The sequence below is a fragment of the Mobula birostris genome, chromosome 6 (assembly GCF_030028105.1).
Source record: "Mobula birostris isolate sMobBir1 chromosome 6, sMobBir1.hap1, whole genome shotgun sequence".
NCBI lineage: Eukaryota > Metazoa > Chordata > Chondrichthyes > Myliobatiformes > Myliobatidae > Mobula > Mobula birostris.
This window is the reverse complement of record NC_092375.1, coordinates 155,889,666-155,908,776: the sequence shown is the minus strand read 5'-3', so window position 1 is coordinate 155,908,776 and position 19,111 is coordinate 155,889,666. Positions and strand designations below refer to the sequence as shown.

The following is a 19,111-nucleotide window of genomic DNA, read 5'->3' as shown; positions in this document are numbered from 1 at the left end:
GTACTGACTGATCCAGAAGATTAAGGCACAAGAAGTGTTGGCAAACTGGATCCAAAGTCAGCTTGGTAATTGGAAAGTGTGTTGGACGGGTGTTTTTCTCACGGGAAGTCTGTAACAAGTGACGTACCACAGGAACCGCTACTGGGACCTCTGCTGTTTGTATTAGATGCAAATGACTAGAATGAGAATGTAGGCTGTCTGATTAATAAATGACAGACAACAGGAAAACTGTTGGAATCATAGGTAGTGAAGAAAATTGCCTAAAGATAATAGTGGAGGCTACATCAGCTGGAAATTTGTGCAGAGCAGTGTACACTGCAATTTAATCCAGACTTGTGTGAGGTAATGCATTTTAGAAAATCAAGTTCTGGTATGACATAGAAACTAAGAAGCAGGGACTTCAGGAGTGTTGATGAGGGAGCTTGGCTACAAGCCCACAGCTTCCTGAAAACGGAGATGCGGGTGAAGGCGGCATTTTGCAAGCTTGCCTTCCCAGGCTAAGGCACTGAGTGTAGGAGTCGGGCTGCCATGATGTCGCTGCACAACATATCGGTTATATAAAACATCAGTTACATAGCATTTGAAGCGCTGTGTACAATTCTGGCTTCCACTCCACAGAAAAGATGGGGTAGGGTGGGTTTATTCATGCTGGAACATAGGAGGCTAAGAGTTGATCTTATAGAACAAGGATTCCCAGTCTTCGGTCCACAGATCCCTCTGTTAATGGTAGGGTCCATAGCATAAAAAAAAGTTGGGAACCCCTGTTAGAGGATTATAAAACTGTAATTTATTTATTTGGAGATAAAGCACAGAGTAGGCCTTTCTAGCACTTTGAGCAGCACCATCCAGCGAACTCCAACAACACCGATTTAACCCTAGGCCAATCACAGGACAATTTACAATGACCAATTCACCTATCTGGTACGTCTTGGGACTGTGGGAAGAAACCAGAACACCTGGAAAAAACACGCACATTCCACAAGGAGGACGTACAGAGACTCAGAGGACACTGGGAGTGAACTCTGAACTCCGACACACAGAGCTAACCGCTATGCTACAATGGTGCCCTACCGGGGCATAGATAGGATAGGGTCTATTTCCCCAGGGCAGGGCTGTCTACAAATAGAGGGCACAGGTTTAAGGTGAGAGGGGAGAAACTTGAAGATCTGAGGGGTAAATTTTTCACACAGACGTTGATGGTTATATGGAACATGCTGTCAGAGGAGGAAGTAAAATACAATTGAACAGGTATATGGGTAGGAAGGGATTCGACAAATATGGGCCCAAACTGTGTAAATGGGATTAACATAGATGGGCATCAACAGGATCTATTACTATGCTATACAATTCTACGATCAAAAGAACCCCAGGCATCGCAACATTATTCACCAGTCAAATATAGGATTTCCATATATCAAGCAGTAGGGATTTGCTAGGCCTCTTCCTTAAACATCAAATGGTGGTTACAGAAGGGCAAAGTGCTTTGGGAAAACAGCCTTCAACAGCTTCAGAAAGAGGATCACACTCCTTCTGCTGGAAGCTTCAGGTACCTTGTCCAAACATCCTGTATTTCTTAATCAGAATAGAGACCACACCAGCCTGGAGGTCAGTTGCTTCCCCCCCTTTTCCTTCATTGAGATCAACGTCAATTAGATTTTGATATATGAAGGAAAACTCTACTGTAGTTACTGGGGAAAAAAGAAAATTGAGCAGTGTCCTTCTCATGCTCTTGACCTGGAGGAATTTTTATCCTTAAATTCCACTTCCACAATCAACTGCACAAGGGGATCAGTTTGGAATGCAACAAGTTTAAAACTAAGTGTTGTGGCACAACATCAGTCCATATGAATCGATGCTGCCAGAGAACAACGAATCCTTGGGTGACATCTTCCAGACAGCAAATCTTTTCAATTATTTCAGTTTTTTCTGCTTGTTCTTTTTATATTGTTTTCTGTACGGAAACTGTTGGTGCCTGTGATCAAAAGATCGCACGCTCTGCTGTGTCCCGAGAGCTTCCTCATGGAGTTCGGAGACAAGAACCCAAAAAGGACCAAGAGCACAAGCTGACTCTTGGGAAAAAAAACAAAGACAAGACGTGGGGTCATGAATGTTTCTATCTCAAAGTGGTGAGGAAGACTGAAGCATCGAGGTGAACATTTCTGGGCCTGGTCAGCCAGCGCTTCCAACACAGCCGCATCCTAGGTCCGCCGCCGTTGTGACAGGCTTCGGACCCAGTCAGCGAACGATCTGAATGGAGGCCAGAGGGTCAGCGAACGATCTGAATGGAGGCCAGAGGGTGAGCGGTCCCTCCTAATGGGGCCAGAGGGTCAGCGAACGATCCGAATGGAGGCCAGAGGGTCAGCGATCAATCCCAATGGGGGCCAGAGGGTCAGCGGTCACTCCCAACGAAGGCCACCGTTGAAACTGGGCGCGAGTTCTGAGTCACAAAAGGACTGTTCAACATTTGGGGGTCGGGAGATTGTTATTGTTGCTGCTTTTTTCTGTGAGGGGGTTGGGGCTTGTTATAGTCACTGTTTTTTTCCTCTCTGTGGGGAGAGGGTCAGGAATTATTATTGCTGCTGAGCTTTTTTTCTGTAGGGATGGAGGATCAGTGATTGTTGTTCTTGCTGCCCTTTTTTGTGTTGTGTGGAAGGGGGTCAGGGATTGTACTGTTGCTTTTTTTCTGCGGGGAGGGGGTCAGAGATTGTTATTGTTACTGTTTTTTTCTTCAGCGGTGGGGGATTCTGGGGTCTGTGAGTTTTGTTTCTTTTACTTTTACATGTGTATTCATGGCTATCTAGAGAAGACAAATATCAGAGTTGTCTTGTACATGCATACTTTGACAATAAAATGAACATTGAACCTTGTATATGGCACTCATGATTAAAAGGCATCGATGGTCAGTACTGAAACATTCAGGCTGGCTCTCCACAATGCTGGCACACATATTTTCATTCCGTTGTAGATCAGCGTGCTCAATTGCTGTAGCTTGCTTTGATCAGAATCTGAGAATACTTTATGAGCTAAAATGACTCTCCAACAGTAGTGATTGTTATTTGACAGATGGGTCATTGTGGAATCATTATTTCCATTCATTAACTTCTGCTTTGTGAGACAGTTTAAATCCACACAAATGACACAGTCAATTTGATGATAAATCATACACAGGTTGTTTCAGAAAATCACTGGATCAAAAACACTATTGAGGTGAAATTTACTGTTTTTTCCCCAATAATTAATCAAGAAGGGCAACAAAATGAAGCAAAAGGGTAGGATTCAGGCCAGAAAGATAAAATAAAAGAAGGGATTAGTGTCTGAGACTATGTCATCTGTGAAAGCACAGATGGATCTGCTGGGTACAAATTCCGCAAATGTTCAAAACAGAGGCTTGATTACAGATAACGATTACGTATTTTCTAGTCATGCATCATTATATAGAATTAAAGTCATGATCAATTAAACTAGGAACATAAGCAGATCCACCAGCTTTCCTCACTGCATTTTTTCCATGTACTATCTTGATCTCAAATCAGCTTTACTTAACCTGTTTGTAAGTTAATAAAATCTGAGACACAGCTAAAAGAATGTTGCTTGCTTATATTTTGGGTTTCCCTCTTCACATAACACTCTTCACTCACTTCAGTGGAAAACTGTGCCCAATTTAATGCAAGTGGATGCAAACGACTATGAAACAGGCCTGAGAGCAACTCATCCAACCTTCTCATTGACCAGAATATTTATTCCCCCAACTAAGTTGATCCAAATGCTACAATTTATTTCTGGTCTATTTTTATGCAAATAGTTACTCGCCATATAAATTGCAGCTATGGATGTGACGAAGGTATTGGACAGGATGTTCTTCACTGCTACAAATAAACAGGAACATAATAACACACATTTAATCTGGTCAATTACAAGAACAAAGCAGTTTAAAGATGTTATTGATTGAGAAACACAATTGCTATTTAAACCCAAAATGCTTAAAACAAATCAAAACTAACTAGAGATAGAACGATTTTATTTTCTTGGTTGATTTCTGACTAGCTCCTTATTTATTAGCTCCAGAGTTTTATCACTCTGCTCAATCCTGCACTACTCTTTTGAAAATTAAAAGCAACCACTATATTACTCAAATTACTTTACTAAATCCCATGAAGGCTGAAATATGGGGCTTGAATACCAGTTAGGCTCTTAAGACTTTATTACTAATCCCACACTGGTTTGAAACCTTAGTACTTAGAATTTTATTCTATAAAAACATTTACTAATAAATTAACAGTACGAGGTTCCTGGATTGTTTAATTGTTAAATGATTTTATAAAGTCTCACAATGAGTCATGGGTTAACAAGAAATATACTGTCAATTCAAAAGATTTACTGCAAAAAAAACTGGAACAGAAGCATCTTAGCCTAGATATTTTATCATGTAGAAATCCTTTTGTGCTATGGGACTAAATTTTATCAAAAACCCAATCCTTTTGGCAACCTGGTGTATATTATAATCTCAAAGAATTTTTCTGAACTGAATACAGGCTCTCAAAATAAATGAAGTACAAATGTACAGTCAGGGCAAGTGCCATCAAAACACATTATGAAACCATGAGGAAAACTACACAGCATTCACAAGATTTGCAAACAGCAGATCTTATACATGCACTTTCAATAAGGGATGAGCTCTGCAGCATTTGCTTCTGGGGAACCCATCACCATGAAAGGAGTTTTAAGTGGTGTTGAACGCTATCTTCCACACCTAGTGCCCGAAAGTGCCATCCTGACCAATGACCACATGCCACACCTTCTTTGCCAAAGCCCCACTTCTGGCCCCCTTCTCCATTCGACTTTCATCCTCCAAATACTTGTTCTCCAACCCCAAATCCCCTTAACCGCCTGATCACTACACTCCAGACCTCTCTTCCCAATGCCCAATCCCCAACACTCTCTTTACTTGAAATCACTGCTGATTTCCTCTCCCATACCTGGCCACCCCAGGCCCAAAATCCACCTCTGACCCTATCTCTCCCCAAACAACCATCACCTCCTAAGACCCAAAGCCCAACCTCTGTCCCAAACCCAACACGTCCCTGTAGGACCCATAACCACTCTCTCTCTTCCCCCCTCCCCATCACCATCTTCTGTTTTCCCCAAAACCGGCACCCCCAATTTTTTCTTTTCTAATCCAATCACCACTTCCCTCTGCCCCTACCTCCACCTCTGATCTCTCACTGGCTGATCAGGCAGAGTGCGATCAGTAAACAGGTAAGGGACAGGAGATCCATAACCTGGCACGTGGGGGCAATTCTTGGTCCACAACTTCACTCCTCTGCTTCTTCCCTGACTTTTAAAAATATATTTACATTTATAACAGCTCAGCATTTTGCTTTTAAAATGACAGATGAAGTGAAATGAAAAACAAAATAGTGCCTGTTTGCACGACGAAAAAAAAGTGCTGAATTTCTAAAAACTGCAAACAACTTCTGCTATCATAATCCATCATTCTGACAATTCAGTCATATTAACTTTCTCAACAGGTATTTCTATAAACAAGTCAGTGACCTTTCACCTTTCTAGTCACCCTGATTAATCGTTATTTCACTTCAATACTGTTGTTCAGCCTCAAAACATCATGTACTGAAACTTGCACCTGGATGCAACAGTTTACGGAAATGTCATGTTATATATTTTCTTTTCCCAGTTTCGTTCCTCTCCTTCTCACCTTATGGCATCTATAACTCTGAGAGGACCAAGTACTCTCCAACACCTTCCCTTATTGCCATCACGTAACGGAGTGTTTTGACAGTGAGCTACAGCAACCCATTTAGTTGTAGAGAGGGATGGATTCGAAGGAACTAGGACAAAGGGAAAAAAACTGAAAATAAAGATAAAAATCACAGCTGTTCCCAGTTTTGCCTCAAGCTAAGCGAACCAGAGATCAATCCTGTGACCTTCCTTGTATGTGTACCTCAGCCACTCTCTAAAAATCGAATGAAAAAGCCCTGCTGGTTATATATAAACAAACTGAATTAACCCCTTCCCACACATCTGCATTGTGGGACTGTATCAAAGCTCATCAAAATAAACCCACAGTCAGAGGAACATCAACGTTATAATGATGCCTGGAGATCTGATGAAGGGTCTCGGCCTGAAACGTTGACTGTTTACTCTTTTCCGTAGATGCTGCCTGGCCTGCTGAGTTCCTCGAGCATTTTGTGTGTGTTGCTTTATAATGTTGTTGTCTGACTGTTATATACAGTGCTAACATGCATAACATACAGTATGGCCGATAAGCAGGGGCGGCAAATCTATGACATAACATGCCTAACATGGCACACGCAAACATTTCGTTGGCACATACTGCCCCTCGATTCTTTAAGCCCCACACATAATAAAAAAAGATACATAATGATTACCTTTACTGTCAAATGCTTTTTTTTTACAACCCAAGAACAGTGAGATGTTTTCACAGAAAACATGTTTTTTTAGATGGTTGCGAGAACACGTTGGGGGCAGACGTGCATGAAATGGAAGACATGCAGTTGAGGGCAGCGTTTTTGGTGGAGGAAGGGAAGCCCCTTTCTTTGAAAAAGGGGGACATCTGCTCTCACCTATCCTCCTGCCACCCCACCAGGGATAGGGTTCCTCTTATCCTCACCTACCAACCCACTAGCCTCACGTCCAGCACACAATTCTCCACAACTTCTGCCATCTCCAGCGGGATCCCACCACCAAGCACATCTTCCCCTCCCCTAACTTTCTGCTTTCCACAGGGATCACTCCCTGCACAACTCCCTTGCCCATTCGTCCCTTCCCACTGATCTCCCTCCTGGCACTTATCCTTGCAAGTGGAACACCTGCCCTTACACCTCCTCCCTCACTACCATTCAGGGCCCCAAAACAGTCCCTCCAGTTGAGGCGACACTTCATCTGTGAATCTGTTGGGGTCACATACTGTGCCTGGTGCCCCTGCTGTGGCCTCCTGTATAATCGGTGAGACCTGACGTAGATTAGGAGACTGTTTCACCAAGCACTTAAACTCCACCGAGCAGAAGAAATGGGATCACCCAATGGCCAACCATTTTAATTCCACTTCCCATTCTGATGTCAATCCATGGCCTCCTCCACAGTCATGATGAGGCTACACTTAGGTTGGAGAAACAACACTTTATATTCCATCTGGGTAGCTCCAACCTGATGGCATGAACATTGATCTCTTGAACTTCTGGTAATGCCCCTCCACTTCACCATTCCCCATCCCCTTTTCCCTCCCTCACCTCATCTCCTTGCCTGCCTATCGCCTCCCTCTGGTGCTCCTCTCCCCCCCCCCACCCTTCTCTTTCTCCCATGGCCTTCGATTAGGTTTCCCCTTCTCCAGCCCTGTATCTCTTTCACCAATCAACTTCCCAGCTCTTTACCTCACCTCTCCCCCTCCCAATTTCACCAGTGACCTTGTGTTTCTCTCTCCCCCTCCACCCACCTTTTAAATCTACTCATCTTTTTCTCTCCAGTCCCACTGAAGGGTTTCGGCCTAAAACATCGAAGGAACGCTTTTCCATAGACGCTGCCTGGCCTGCTGAGTTCCTCCAGCATTTTGTGTGTGTTCATTGGCAATGTATTCATGAAGGCCTTTTCCAAAAGAAAATGTTCAGATGAGGCAGCATGAAGTCATGTGGAGTCTAAATTGGAAAGTGCTAAATTTAATTTAGATTTTTTTCCCCAGTAGTAACGACTGTGGTCTTTGAAATGGGTAGTGATTAGCCTGATGCTTCAGATTGTCTGATTTTAATTGGAATTTAGGAAGATTATGAGGAGAGAGAGAAGCCGAGAGACTGGACACTGGTTTGAAAGGAGTGGCAGGCTGCCACAGTTATTTACCAAGCACCCCACACTCAACTCTTTATGCTGGATCTAAGAGAAGTGATTTTTATTTGAAATGCAATTGCGATGCCTTTCAATTAACTAGAGTGCCAATGCAGCTTGTGACCTGATTTACAGCCTGTTAAAAATAAAGTAAACTAACCAATCAAAAGGGAACTGAAAAACTGCACTGCCTTATCAAAATGGGGCTCACACCTGCTTCACCTGACTCTGTAATACAACCCAAGAGCTTCTCAATTCAAATCAATGACTGCACAATGTCCTTCAACAAAGAAAGAAGTTCCTCGTCAGCTTTAGGATTAAGATGGCACTGGTGATGCCCAGCGACTACTTATTGGTGGCAAAAACAACAAATTACTAAATACCTTATTAATAACTTTATTAATAGCAATCATGGAGACAACGGAGAGGCGAGGCGAGACCAGTGGAGGCAGAGGCAGAGGCAGGGTCGAAGCAAACTCAATGCGGAGTCGTGGCATCCCCAAGGCCAAAGTCGGATCAATTTAAGCACCGGGTCAGATTGGAAAGGTCAGGTCCGGGCCTAATCGTGGCGGTGAGGTCCAGGCCCCAGAGCGGACCGAGAGCGAGGAACGACCCGATGTCCGGTCAATTTAAGCACTGAGCCAGATTGACAAGGTCAGGGTGTCAGGTCCGGAGGTGAGGGAAGGGCCAGTTCTGCCTGCTTCTCCACGAAGTTTACTCGGCTCTGCACTGAACGGAGGCTGTGAGCTGCTCCCAAGGCAGTGACGCCTGCTTCACATCTGTGCTCTCGTCACGTTTACTCGGTGTAGTGATGAACTGAGGCCGCGGCCTCATGGCTTTCGGAAAGTTTCAGTTCTGAAGCTACTTGTTTACTTTGATTGCTTGCATGATTTTTTTTCGCTCTCTGCACATTGGTTGATCCTTTTAAATGGGTCCTTTGAGGTTTGTTTGTTTTGTGGCTGCCTGTAAGGAGATGAATCTCAAGGTTGTAAAATGAACACTTTGACCTTGAACTCTGAACTCTTCTTGGAGTTCAGACGTGGTGATCCTGATGAGTTCCTGCTTATCAAACTTGGAATATCTGACAGTGAAGTGCTGTCCATACTACATCCCACAATAATTAGTCGCAAAGCTTGTACTGAAGAATCTATACTCCATGAGGAACAATCTTGAAACAGTATACCAAGGCCCTGTTCATCATAATTAGTGCATTCAACCAGGCAGACCTCAGAGTGAATAACCAAAGTACTACCAGCACAGCTCCATTCCCCTCAGGAGCCCCAAACACATTTAACCATTGCTATGCAAAGATTAATGACACCTACTGATTCAACACTTTGGTAAATCAGTTCAGGGAGTGTTCCAGTACAGAAAGTCACAGAATGCTGGTCTGAGGAAACAGATGAGCTTCTGTGTGACTGCACTGAGACAAAAACCGTAGATGGTTTGTGTGTGTTGCTTCAATTATACTGGTGCCCAAAGAACATGGCAAACTGCCTCAGTAACTATTGTTGAATAGCACTTACATGTACAGTGATGAAATGTTTTGAAATGTTGTTGATGAAATACATCAACTCCTGCCTGAGAAGCTAACTGGATCTGCTCCAATTTGCCGAACCAGCACAACAGGCCCATGGCAGATACCAACTCATTGACACCATAAGATATAGGAGCAGAAGTAGGCTATTCGGCCCATCGAGTCTGCTCTGCCATTCAATCATGGGCTGATCCAATTCTTCCAGTCATCCCCACTCCCCTGCCCTCTCCCCATACCCTTTGACGTCTTGGCTTATTTATCGCTGCCTTAAGTGCACCCAATGACTTGGCCACCACAGCCACTCGTGGTAACAAATTTACCACCCTCTGACTAAAGTAATTTCTCCGCATCTCTGTTCTAAATGGATATCCTTCAATCCTGAAGTCGTGCCCTCTTGTCCTGGACTCCCCTACCATGGGAAATAACTTCGGCATTTCTGATCTGTTTGGGCCTTTTAACATTCAGAATGTTTCAATGAGATCCCCCCTCATTCTCCTGAACTCCAGGGAACACAGCCCAAGAGCTTCCAGATGTTCCTCATATACGGTAATCCTTTCATTCCATTTTATTTCAGATCATGTGCAGGATACTTTGTTTTCATTGGACTAGACAAGGGGCCTGGATCCTTTATGCTGTTGACCCCCTCCCCCCCGCCACACCCCCTGACTAAGGGAGGGTTAACACTCACATTGGCTCTTTACTCAACCCTGGAACATCTAGACAGTAAAGTTACATATATCAGGATGCTCTTTATCCACTACAGCTGGGAATCTAGTACTATTATACCCTCAAAACTAATTAATGAGTTTCAAGATTTGGCCTCAATACCTCCTCGTGCAGTTCAATCCTCGATTTCCTCTCTTGGAGTGGAGACCCCAGTCAATTCGGACTGGCAACACCTCCTCCACAATCTCCATCAGCACAGGTGCACCACAAGGCTGTGCGCTTAACCCGCTGCTCTACTCACTTTACACTTATGATTGCATGGCTAAGCACAGCTACAATGCCATACTGAAGTCTCCTGATGATACAGAATCACATCCAGTTTTCTGATATTGGCAAGCTTCGAAATATTGCATTCAATCTCCTGATCCAATTCATCAATGTACTCCGTGAGTTGCTTGCAACCCTCAGTGCCCAAAGGGCATCACTTGCCACACAGCTATAGTCCTATTTATTCTCTCTCTCTCTCTTTCATTTCCTACCTATCAAGTGTTTCTAAATCCACTTCAATATATTGACCCCAAATCTCACTGCTTTTATTGTGTTTAATAACCTCAGGTGTGGGACCTTATCAAGACCTTCTGAAAAACCAAATGAACTATATCTACTCATTCTCCCATACATATTCTACCAGCTGCATCCTCAAAATACTTTGGTAGGTTTTGATTTGGATTTAGAGATACAGCACTTAACAAGCCCTTCTGACACAATCAGCCCACACTGGCCAATTACAGCCATATGATTAATTAGCCTAATTAGTACAGGATAGACATGTCCCACAGAAGTAGTAATTCTTAAATGGCAGGGCTAGGCAACTGTGGCTGACAAGGGAAGTTCAGAACTGCATAAAAACCAAGAAAAGGGAATACAAGGTATCAAAAGTGAGTGGGAAATTGGATGATTGAGAAGCTTTTAAAATCCAACAGAAGGCGACTAAATAAAGCTATAAGTAGGGAAAAGATGAAATATGAAAGTAAACTAGCCAATAATATAAAGTAGGATAGTAAAAGTCTTTTTTTCCAGTTATATAAAGATTAAAAGGGAGGTGAGAGTTGATATTGGACCACTGGAAAATAATGCTGGTGAGGTAGTGATGGGGGACAAAGAAAAGGCAGATGATGTTAATATGTACTTTGCTTCAGTTTTTACTGTGGAAGACACTAGCTGTATGCCAGAGGTCTGCAAGTATCAGGGAGCAGAAGTGAGTGCCGTTGCAAAGGAAAAAGTGCCAGGCAAACTGAGAGATCTTACGGTCTTACATGGACTACATGCCAGAGTCCTGAAGGAGGTTGATGAGGTGATGACAAATGCATTGGTCATGATCTTTCAAGAATCATTTGATTCTGGCATGGTCCCGGAGGACTAGAAAATTGCAAATGTCACTCCACTCTTTAAGAATGGAGGAAGACAAAAAGGAAATTGTAGGCCAGTTAACCTAACCTCAGTGATTGAGAAACTGTTGGAGTCCATTACTAAGGACAAGGTTTCTAGGTACTTAGAGACTAATGATAAAATAAGTCACAGTCAGCATGCTTTCTGTGAAGGGAAATCTTGCCTGACAAATCTGTTAGAGACCTTCAAGGAAGTAACCAGCAGTGTGAACAAAGGAAAGGCAGTGGATGTCATTTACTTGAACTTTCAGAAGGCATTTGATAAGGTGCCTCACGAGGCTCTTTAACAAAATATAATCCTCTTTGGTGTTACAGGAAATATACTGACATGAGTAGGGGAATGGCTGACAGGCAGAAGGCAGCAAGTGGGAATAAAGGGGGTCTTTCCTGGTCGGCTGCCAGTGACTAGTGGTGTTCCTCAGGGGTCAGTTTTAGGACCACAACTTTTATCCATTATCTAAGTCAATGACTTAATAATGGAATAAATGGCTCTGTGGCAATGCTTGCAGTGGTGACAAAGATAGGTAGAGGGGTAGGTAGTGCTGAGGGAGCAATGCGATTGCAGCAAGACTTAGACAAATTGAAAGAACGGGCAAAAAAGTGGCAATTGGAATACGGTGTTGGGAAATGTATGATAATGTATTTTGCAAAAAAGGAAAAATACTGCAGACTATTATGTAAATGTGGAGAAAATTCAAACAGCAGAGGTACAGAGGGACTTAGGAATCCTTATGCAAGACTCCCAGAAGGTTAATTCACAGATTGACTCTGCAGTTAAAAATGCAAACACAATATTGGTATTTATTTCAAGAAGAACAGAATGTAAAAACAAATGGACAATACTGAAGCTTTATAAGACACTAGACAGGCCACACAGAGTATTATCAAGTTTTGGGTCCCTTATTGCAGAAAGCATGCATTTTTATTGGGGAGAATCCAGAGGAGGTTCACGAGGATGATTCCAGGAATGAAGGGGTTAACATGTGAGGAGCGTTTGGCAACTTTGGGCCTGTATTCACTGGAATTTAGAAAAATGCATGGGAATCTCATTGAAACCTAACGAATGGTTGAAGGACTAGATGAGGTGGATTTGGAGAGGATGTTTCCTCTGATGGGGGTATCCAGAACTAGCAGGCACAGCCTCAAAATTAAGGGGTGACCTTTTTAGAACAGAAATAAGGAGGATTTTTTTTAGCCAAAGAGTGGTGAATCTGTGAATGCTCTGCCAGACTGTGGTGGAGGCCAAGTCCGTGGGTATATTCAAAGTGGAGGCTGACAGATTCCTGATTGGTTTGGCATCAAGGGATATGGTGAGAGCGCAGGTGTATGGGGTTGGATGGAATCCAGGATCAGCCGTGATGAAATGGTGGAGTGGACTCGATGGGCTGAATGGCCTAATTCTGCTCCTATGTCTTGTGGTCTAATCCATATGTCTTTGGAATGTGAGAGGAAACCAGAGCAACCAGAGGAAACCCACGGGGAAAACGTACACACTGCTTACAGACAGCGGCAGAATTGAATCTGGTCGCTGAAGCTGTAATTGCATTACGCTAACCACTTTGCAACTTTGGCACCCACATGGCAAACACATTTCCTTTTCATAAATCCATGTTGATTTAAGCTAATCCTGCTGCAATTTTCCCAAGTGCTCTGTTATCACATCCTCTCTAATAGCCTCCAGCATTTTCTTTACTGCTGACGTTGAACATGCCAATCTAAAGTAGCCTGCTTTCCTCAGGCCTACATTATTCCCCCCACCCCCCCACAATCAGCAGGAGAGGAGCTGTCCCATAGCCAATGTCATTTTGGATGATGGTAACCAATGTATCCAGTTTTCAAGACTACTTCCTTCAGTATTCTGGGATATGGATAATGTACTGCTGTGAATTTATTGACTTTAGAGTGCCACAAATCTCTCCAGCACACATACTTAATGATAAGAATTACTTTTATTTTCTCCTTTTTATTGGATTTCTTCCCATCAGTTCTGGGAAGTTATTTCTATACTGTTCATGCAGACAAAGCAAACAAATTCCGTGCTTCTGACATTTCTTTAATCTTCATTGAAAGGTTTGCCCATTTCTGAATGAAAGACTTGGTTTTGCCTTCATCAATTTTTTTTTCTTTTCACATACTTTTAGAATCTTGTGGTTCAATTTGACAGCTATTTGAATGTTCCATGTGCCGTGGTATTAAATTTTATTTGATATAAATTCTTTGCCACTGCCTTTGGAAATACAGCTATGTTAAAATTGCCACATCAACTTCAGTATTTGGGTGTCAAGCGCTTTAGTTCTTTTGCAACAAGTGGACCACAGATTAGATAGAGTCATACAGCATCGAAACAGGTTCTTCAGCCCCATTGGACCATGTCGACAAGCAGCCCAGCTATTTGTCAGTGTCTGAGTCAATCAAATTTGTAAGACATGATCTCCCAAGCATAGAGCTGTGCTGAATACCCCTAATCAACCTGTCTTTTCCGATGTAGGTATACTTATCCCTCAGAATCATCTCTAGTAACTTAACTACCACAGATGTTAAGACGTCTGGTCTATAGTCCCCAGGTTTTTCTTTGCCACGCTTCTTTAATAAAGTCGTGGTATTTCCGACCTTCCAGTATATGGCACCTCACCTGTAGATAGAGATGATTATAAATATCTCAGTCAGGGCTGCTGCATTTTTTTTTGCTAGCCTCCCACAGTTTTCTTTGATAAACCTGGTCAGGCCCTCAAGATTTGTCTACTGTTATATCTTTTAAGACATCCAGAACCTTCTCTATTGTAATGTGGACTACCCCAAAGAACACATAGTTTTTTTCATAGTCATACTTTATTGACCCCGGAGGAAACTGGTTTTCGTTACAGTTGCACCATAAATAATAAATAGTAATAGAAATAGTAATAGTAATATTACTATTAGTAAATAGTAATAGTCTTAGACTTTCCTTGTCCAAAAGTCATCACGTCTTGCTCCACAATAAAATCAGAGGAGAAATACTCATTAAGATCCTTGCCCATCTCCTGCAGCTCCACAAAAAGTTGTCCCCTTTGGTCTGGGAGGGGGGCCTATTTTCTCTCTCTAGTTACTCTTCTTTCCCTTAATATACTTACAAAATTACTTCAGATTTTTTTAAAATATTCTTTGCCAAAATTATCTCATATCCCTTTTTTGTTCTCCTGACTTCCTTTCTCTGCACACTTCGGTATCCCTTGTATTCCTCCGGCAATTCATTTGACCCCATCTGCCTTTACAAGGCCCATGCCTCCTTTTTCCTATCCCTCATCATCCAGGGTTGTCGACTCCTACCAACGTTGCTTTTCATCCTAACAGGAATACGAAGACCTTGAGCTCTCACAGTCTTCCCTTTAAAAGCTCCCCATCTGCCTGTTGTCCCCTTGCCCACAAGCAACCTAGTCCAATCAATCTTTGCAAGTTCCTGTTCATACTGTCAAAATTTACTTTGCCCCAATTTAGAACTTGAACATGTCGACCAGTTCCAGGCTTTCCACAACTATCTTAAAACTAATAGAACTTATTTAACAAATTCCACCCCGTCTAATCCTATTAGGAGTTAGGCAGTCTCAGTCTATGTTCAGAAAGTTAAAACCCCCTACCACAAGAACCCCGTTATTCTTAAAACTCTGCAAAAATAACTCATTTGTTACTGACTCTTCTAATTCTCTTTGACAACTTGAGGATCTATAGCATCATCTCAACAAAGTGATCCTGCCTTTATTATTTCTTCAGCTCCACTCATAAAACCTTGCTGGATGATCCTTCAGTATTTTAACCTCTAACTACTGCTGTGATATTCCCTTTAATCAAAAATATAACTCCCTCGCCTCTCTTTCCTCTGCCTCTATCCCGACTAAAGCACCTGTACCATGGAACACTGGCCTGCCAGTCCACACCCTCCCTTCGCCGTCTTTCCGTAATAGCTATAATATCCTAGTCCTACGTAGCCATCCAAGCCCAAAGTTCATCCAGCTTACCTGTCAGACGTTTTGCATTGAAATTAATGCAATTTAATCCAATAGGCTTTCCTTGCTCCTGGCCATTATCCTGCCTGTCATGCCAACTGAGCTTGCTGTCACTGATGTCTGCATCACCTTCTAGCCTCTAATGCTTGGGACCTTACACCTATGCCCCTGCCAATCTAATTTAAACCCAACCTAGAAAAAAAGCAAATGTGCATGTCAGGATACTGGTCCTCCTCCAGTTTAAGCGTAACCCATTCTGTCTGTACGGGTCATCTCTGTCCCTGAAGAGATCCCAATAGTTTAAGAATCACTCTGCACCAATTTTTTTTTCAGCTGCACACTCATTTGCCAAATCCTCTCATTCTTACCCGCACTAACACGTGGCACAGAAGTAAGCAAGATATTACTGCCCTCTGTTTCCTGCTTTTTAACTTCTTCATAGCTCCCTATATTCACTGTCCATAAAATCTCCATAGGTTTCAGATACTCTGAAGTCTTTTTTGGTGTCAGGCAAGGACTGGTCTCACTTTGAAAGTTTCTACCTTGATACATATAGTAAGATAACTTTCAATTATGAAGAATGTATACGGGCACGCGTAGTTTGACATATTGGAAGTTGCCTTTTCCGCCCCAGATCCTGCCTTTAGACAGAATTCAGATCGAAGACCGTACAAGCCAGACCACTCAAGCTCAAAAAGGTCTAGATCCTACTCAGTGATTCCTCAAATCAGATGCTACAAACTGATAACATTGCTCAGATAGACAGTGAGAAAGGTTGACTTTGGAATGGAAATAGTTTGACAGCTACAGATAAAGTAACTTTGCAGAGTTCACACATATCCACACTAGTAGAGCTAAGTACAAGGAACATGACACTGATAAGGAAATAATCAATGGCAGCAGACAATGTCAGAAATAGAAAGAGAGTCTCAAGAGGCTGTTAAATATTATTCTTAGTTCACTATCAGTGAAGAAAATAAAATTGAACAGGAAATCTTGAAGCTGTCAGCTTAGTTCCGAGGTTTGGAACACATTCTTAAGCACGGAGAAAACTAATTTGCCTTTCATTATGTTGAAATGGTTTTACAGGACACAGAATGTGAAAGGGTTGTGATGACTTGTGGGGAAATATCAATTTTAGGGTGCCCAAAATTCTCTGAAAAAGCAGTTCTTGCCCCATCTTTAAAACTTGGCACAAGTTGTAGGGAAATTTAACTCTATTGCCCTCTGCATCCAGTAAATACAATTCATATTATGCAAAACATAATCTAGTTGTAATATGCATGATTGCTAGACAACTCCCTTCTGTTAAACATTTCAGCTCAATGTTATCAGTTTCTGCCCTTAATTAACTTTTAGTTAAAATTGCAATATTCTTGTTTTATAGTATACAGGAATATATACAGTAATTAAAAAAAAAACTTTTTGTTCAAATTGGTTTCAATTTTGCTTTATTGTGAAGTGTTCTATTTTTGAATTGTGCTATAGTTTCCACAACTTTCTTGATCTATAAAATGCATGAAACAATGGTACTGGTAAACTTTCTTCACTTGATAGCACCAGACCACCAGGCTCATCTAATGCTACAGTACACTTCCACGGTGCCCACTTTACTCAAGGAAACATCCACCAAAATCGCTCAATGTCTCCGTCTGGTGGTTATTCAGACATATCACAATAGCATTTTTACCTTGCAATAATGGCCAAACCAAAACATTCTCTACATAATTTTATTTAAATTTCAGATTAACTGCTTTATTACTATGTTTTATTACAAACTGGCAGAATATTGACATCCAACATGCCTTAAACCACATATATAATTCTATTATATGGTAGCATATGAAATAAGATGAATATTTATGATTAGGATTGTTTGCAAATTGAAGTTAAACACCACCATTGATTCATCTATCTTATTCCCACGTGATAACTTCTATGTACTTAGATACCTGATCACACAACACTGACATTTACATTTCTCAATCACAAAATAACCATTAAGTCACAAAGATTTAAAAAAAAACTTACCCCTCCCATCACTATTCCATCAATAAGTGCAATATATGGTATCTTGCAGCTTCCTGAGTAAAATATTGAAGATTTGAATTGTCTATTAATATGCAATAAATAGCTAATGCATCACATTGTTAAGAATACATAATCAAGGCAAAATTTTAAAAAATCGTAATTCATACAGAAGAGATTCCACAGATGCTGGAAATCCAAAGCAACACACACAAAATGCTGGAGGAACTCAGCAGACCAGGCAGCATCTATGGAAATGAATAAATGTAATTATATGCCACTTGCAAGGAATTGTTATCAACCTTCAAACCAGATAGAACAAGCAAACAGAGGCAGGACTGGTGGGGGGGAGGGTGATAGTTTAGAGACAGCAGGTGCAAAATTTTTTTAAAAACAAGGGTTACAGGTCAACATTTAAGTTTGGATGGTTATGTTAAAGCTGTGAAAGTATCATTGTTGGAGTTCATGCTCATGAACTTGACTAAAGGACGATTCAGCAATGATCATGCTGCCTCCCCCTTTCTTTTCTACAAAGGCAGTCACTCAGTCAAGGATGACTAGTTTCCCCTTGTGTTTCTGAGATGGATATTGCAGCCACAAGACCATAACACATAGGAGCAGAACTCAGACATCCCACCCTGCAAAAACTCATTTCAGGGAGGTAGCACCATCAATTTGTGGGAGACTTCCGGGAGAGGTGGGATGTCTGCAATACAGTAGCTCCTTGGCAGCTGGCCAGCTAGTTTAAATAACGTTAGCTATGCTAATGAATGAATGACACCTGTTAAACTCACCTCAACACGTCTTTTACAGTCTTAACCCACTATGGGCAATAGAAAAGTCATTGTTGCAAACAGCGCAGCGAGCAACACTGTCATTATTTTTGACCCCTATTAGGCAGGGGTACACTTTAGTGTAGTCTGGGGTGACGTACATTTTTTTTTTGGAACACTCTGCAATGGTGTGCTCTCGCTCGCGCGCTCTCTCTCTCTCATGGTTGCTCACACGCTCTCAAGCGCTCTCGCTTGCTTTCTCTCTCGCTCGCTCTCTCTCCCTCTCTCACTTGCTTTCTCTCTCGCTCGCTCTCTCTCCCTCTCTCGCTTGCTTTCACTCTCGCTCGTGTGCTCTCGTTTGCTTTCTCTCGCACGCTCTCTCGTGATTGCTCTCACGCTCTCTCTTGCTTTTCTCTTGCTCTCTCTCAAAAAAATTGATTTTGGTGATATTGTATATAATTTGCGGGCATCAGGGAGCCACTATTAATATGCGGGAGACTCCCGGAAGTTCCAGGAAAGGTGGGATGTCTGAGAATTAGGCCCATCAAGTCTTCTCTGCCATTCCAGCATGGCTGATTTAATATCCTCTCAACCCCATTCATCTGCCTTCTGCCAGTAACCTCTACTCTGAGGCTATGCCCTCTGATCCTAGACTCACCCACTAAAGAAAACATCCCCTCCACTTTCACTCTATCTAGGCCTTTCAATATTCAGTAGGTTTCAATCTTCTAAACTCCAGCAAGTACAGGCCCACAGCTATCAAACACTCCTCATAAGTTATCCGTTTCATTTCTGGAATGATTCTCGTGAATCTTCTTTGGACCC

The 19,111-nt window shown here is 42.2% G+C and overlaps 1 protein-coding gene across 1 annotated transcript in view; it reads right to left on the bottom strand.

Moving 5' to 3' along the window:
* The window catches only part of hibch (3-hydroxyisobutyryl-CoA hydrolase), a 132,355-nt gene that overhangs the window by 82,603 nt on the left and 30,641 nt on the right, over positions 1–19,111 (bottom strand). Inside the window, exon 6 of the mRNA XM_072261686.1 lies at positions 17,517–17,569. Coding sequence (XP_072117787.1) covers positions 17,517–17,569 — 53 coding nt within the window. The remainder of the gene's footprint in view (positions 1–17,516; positions 17,570–19,111) is intronic.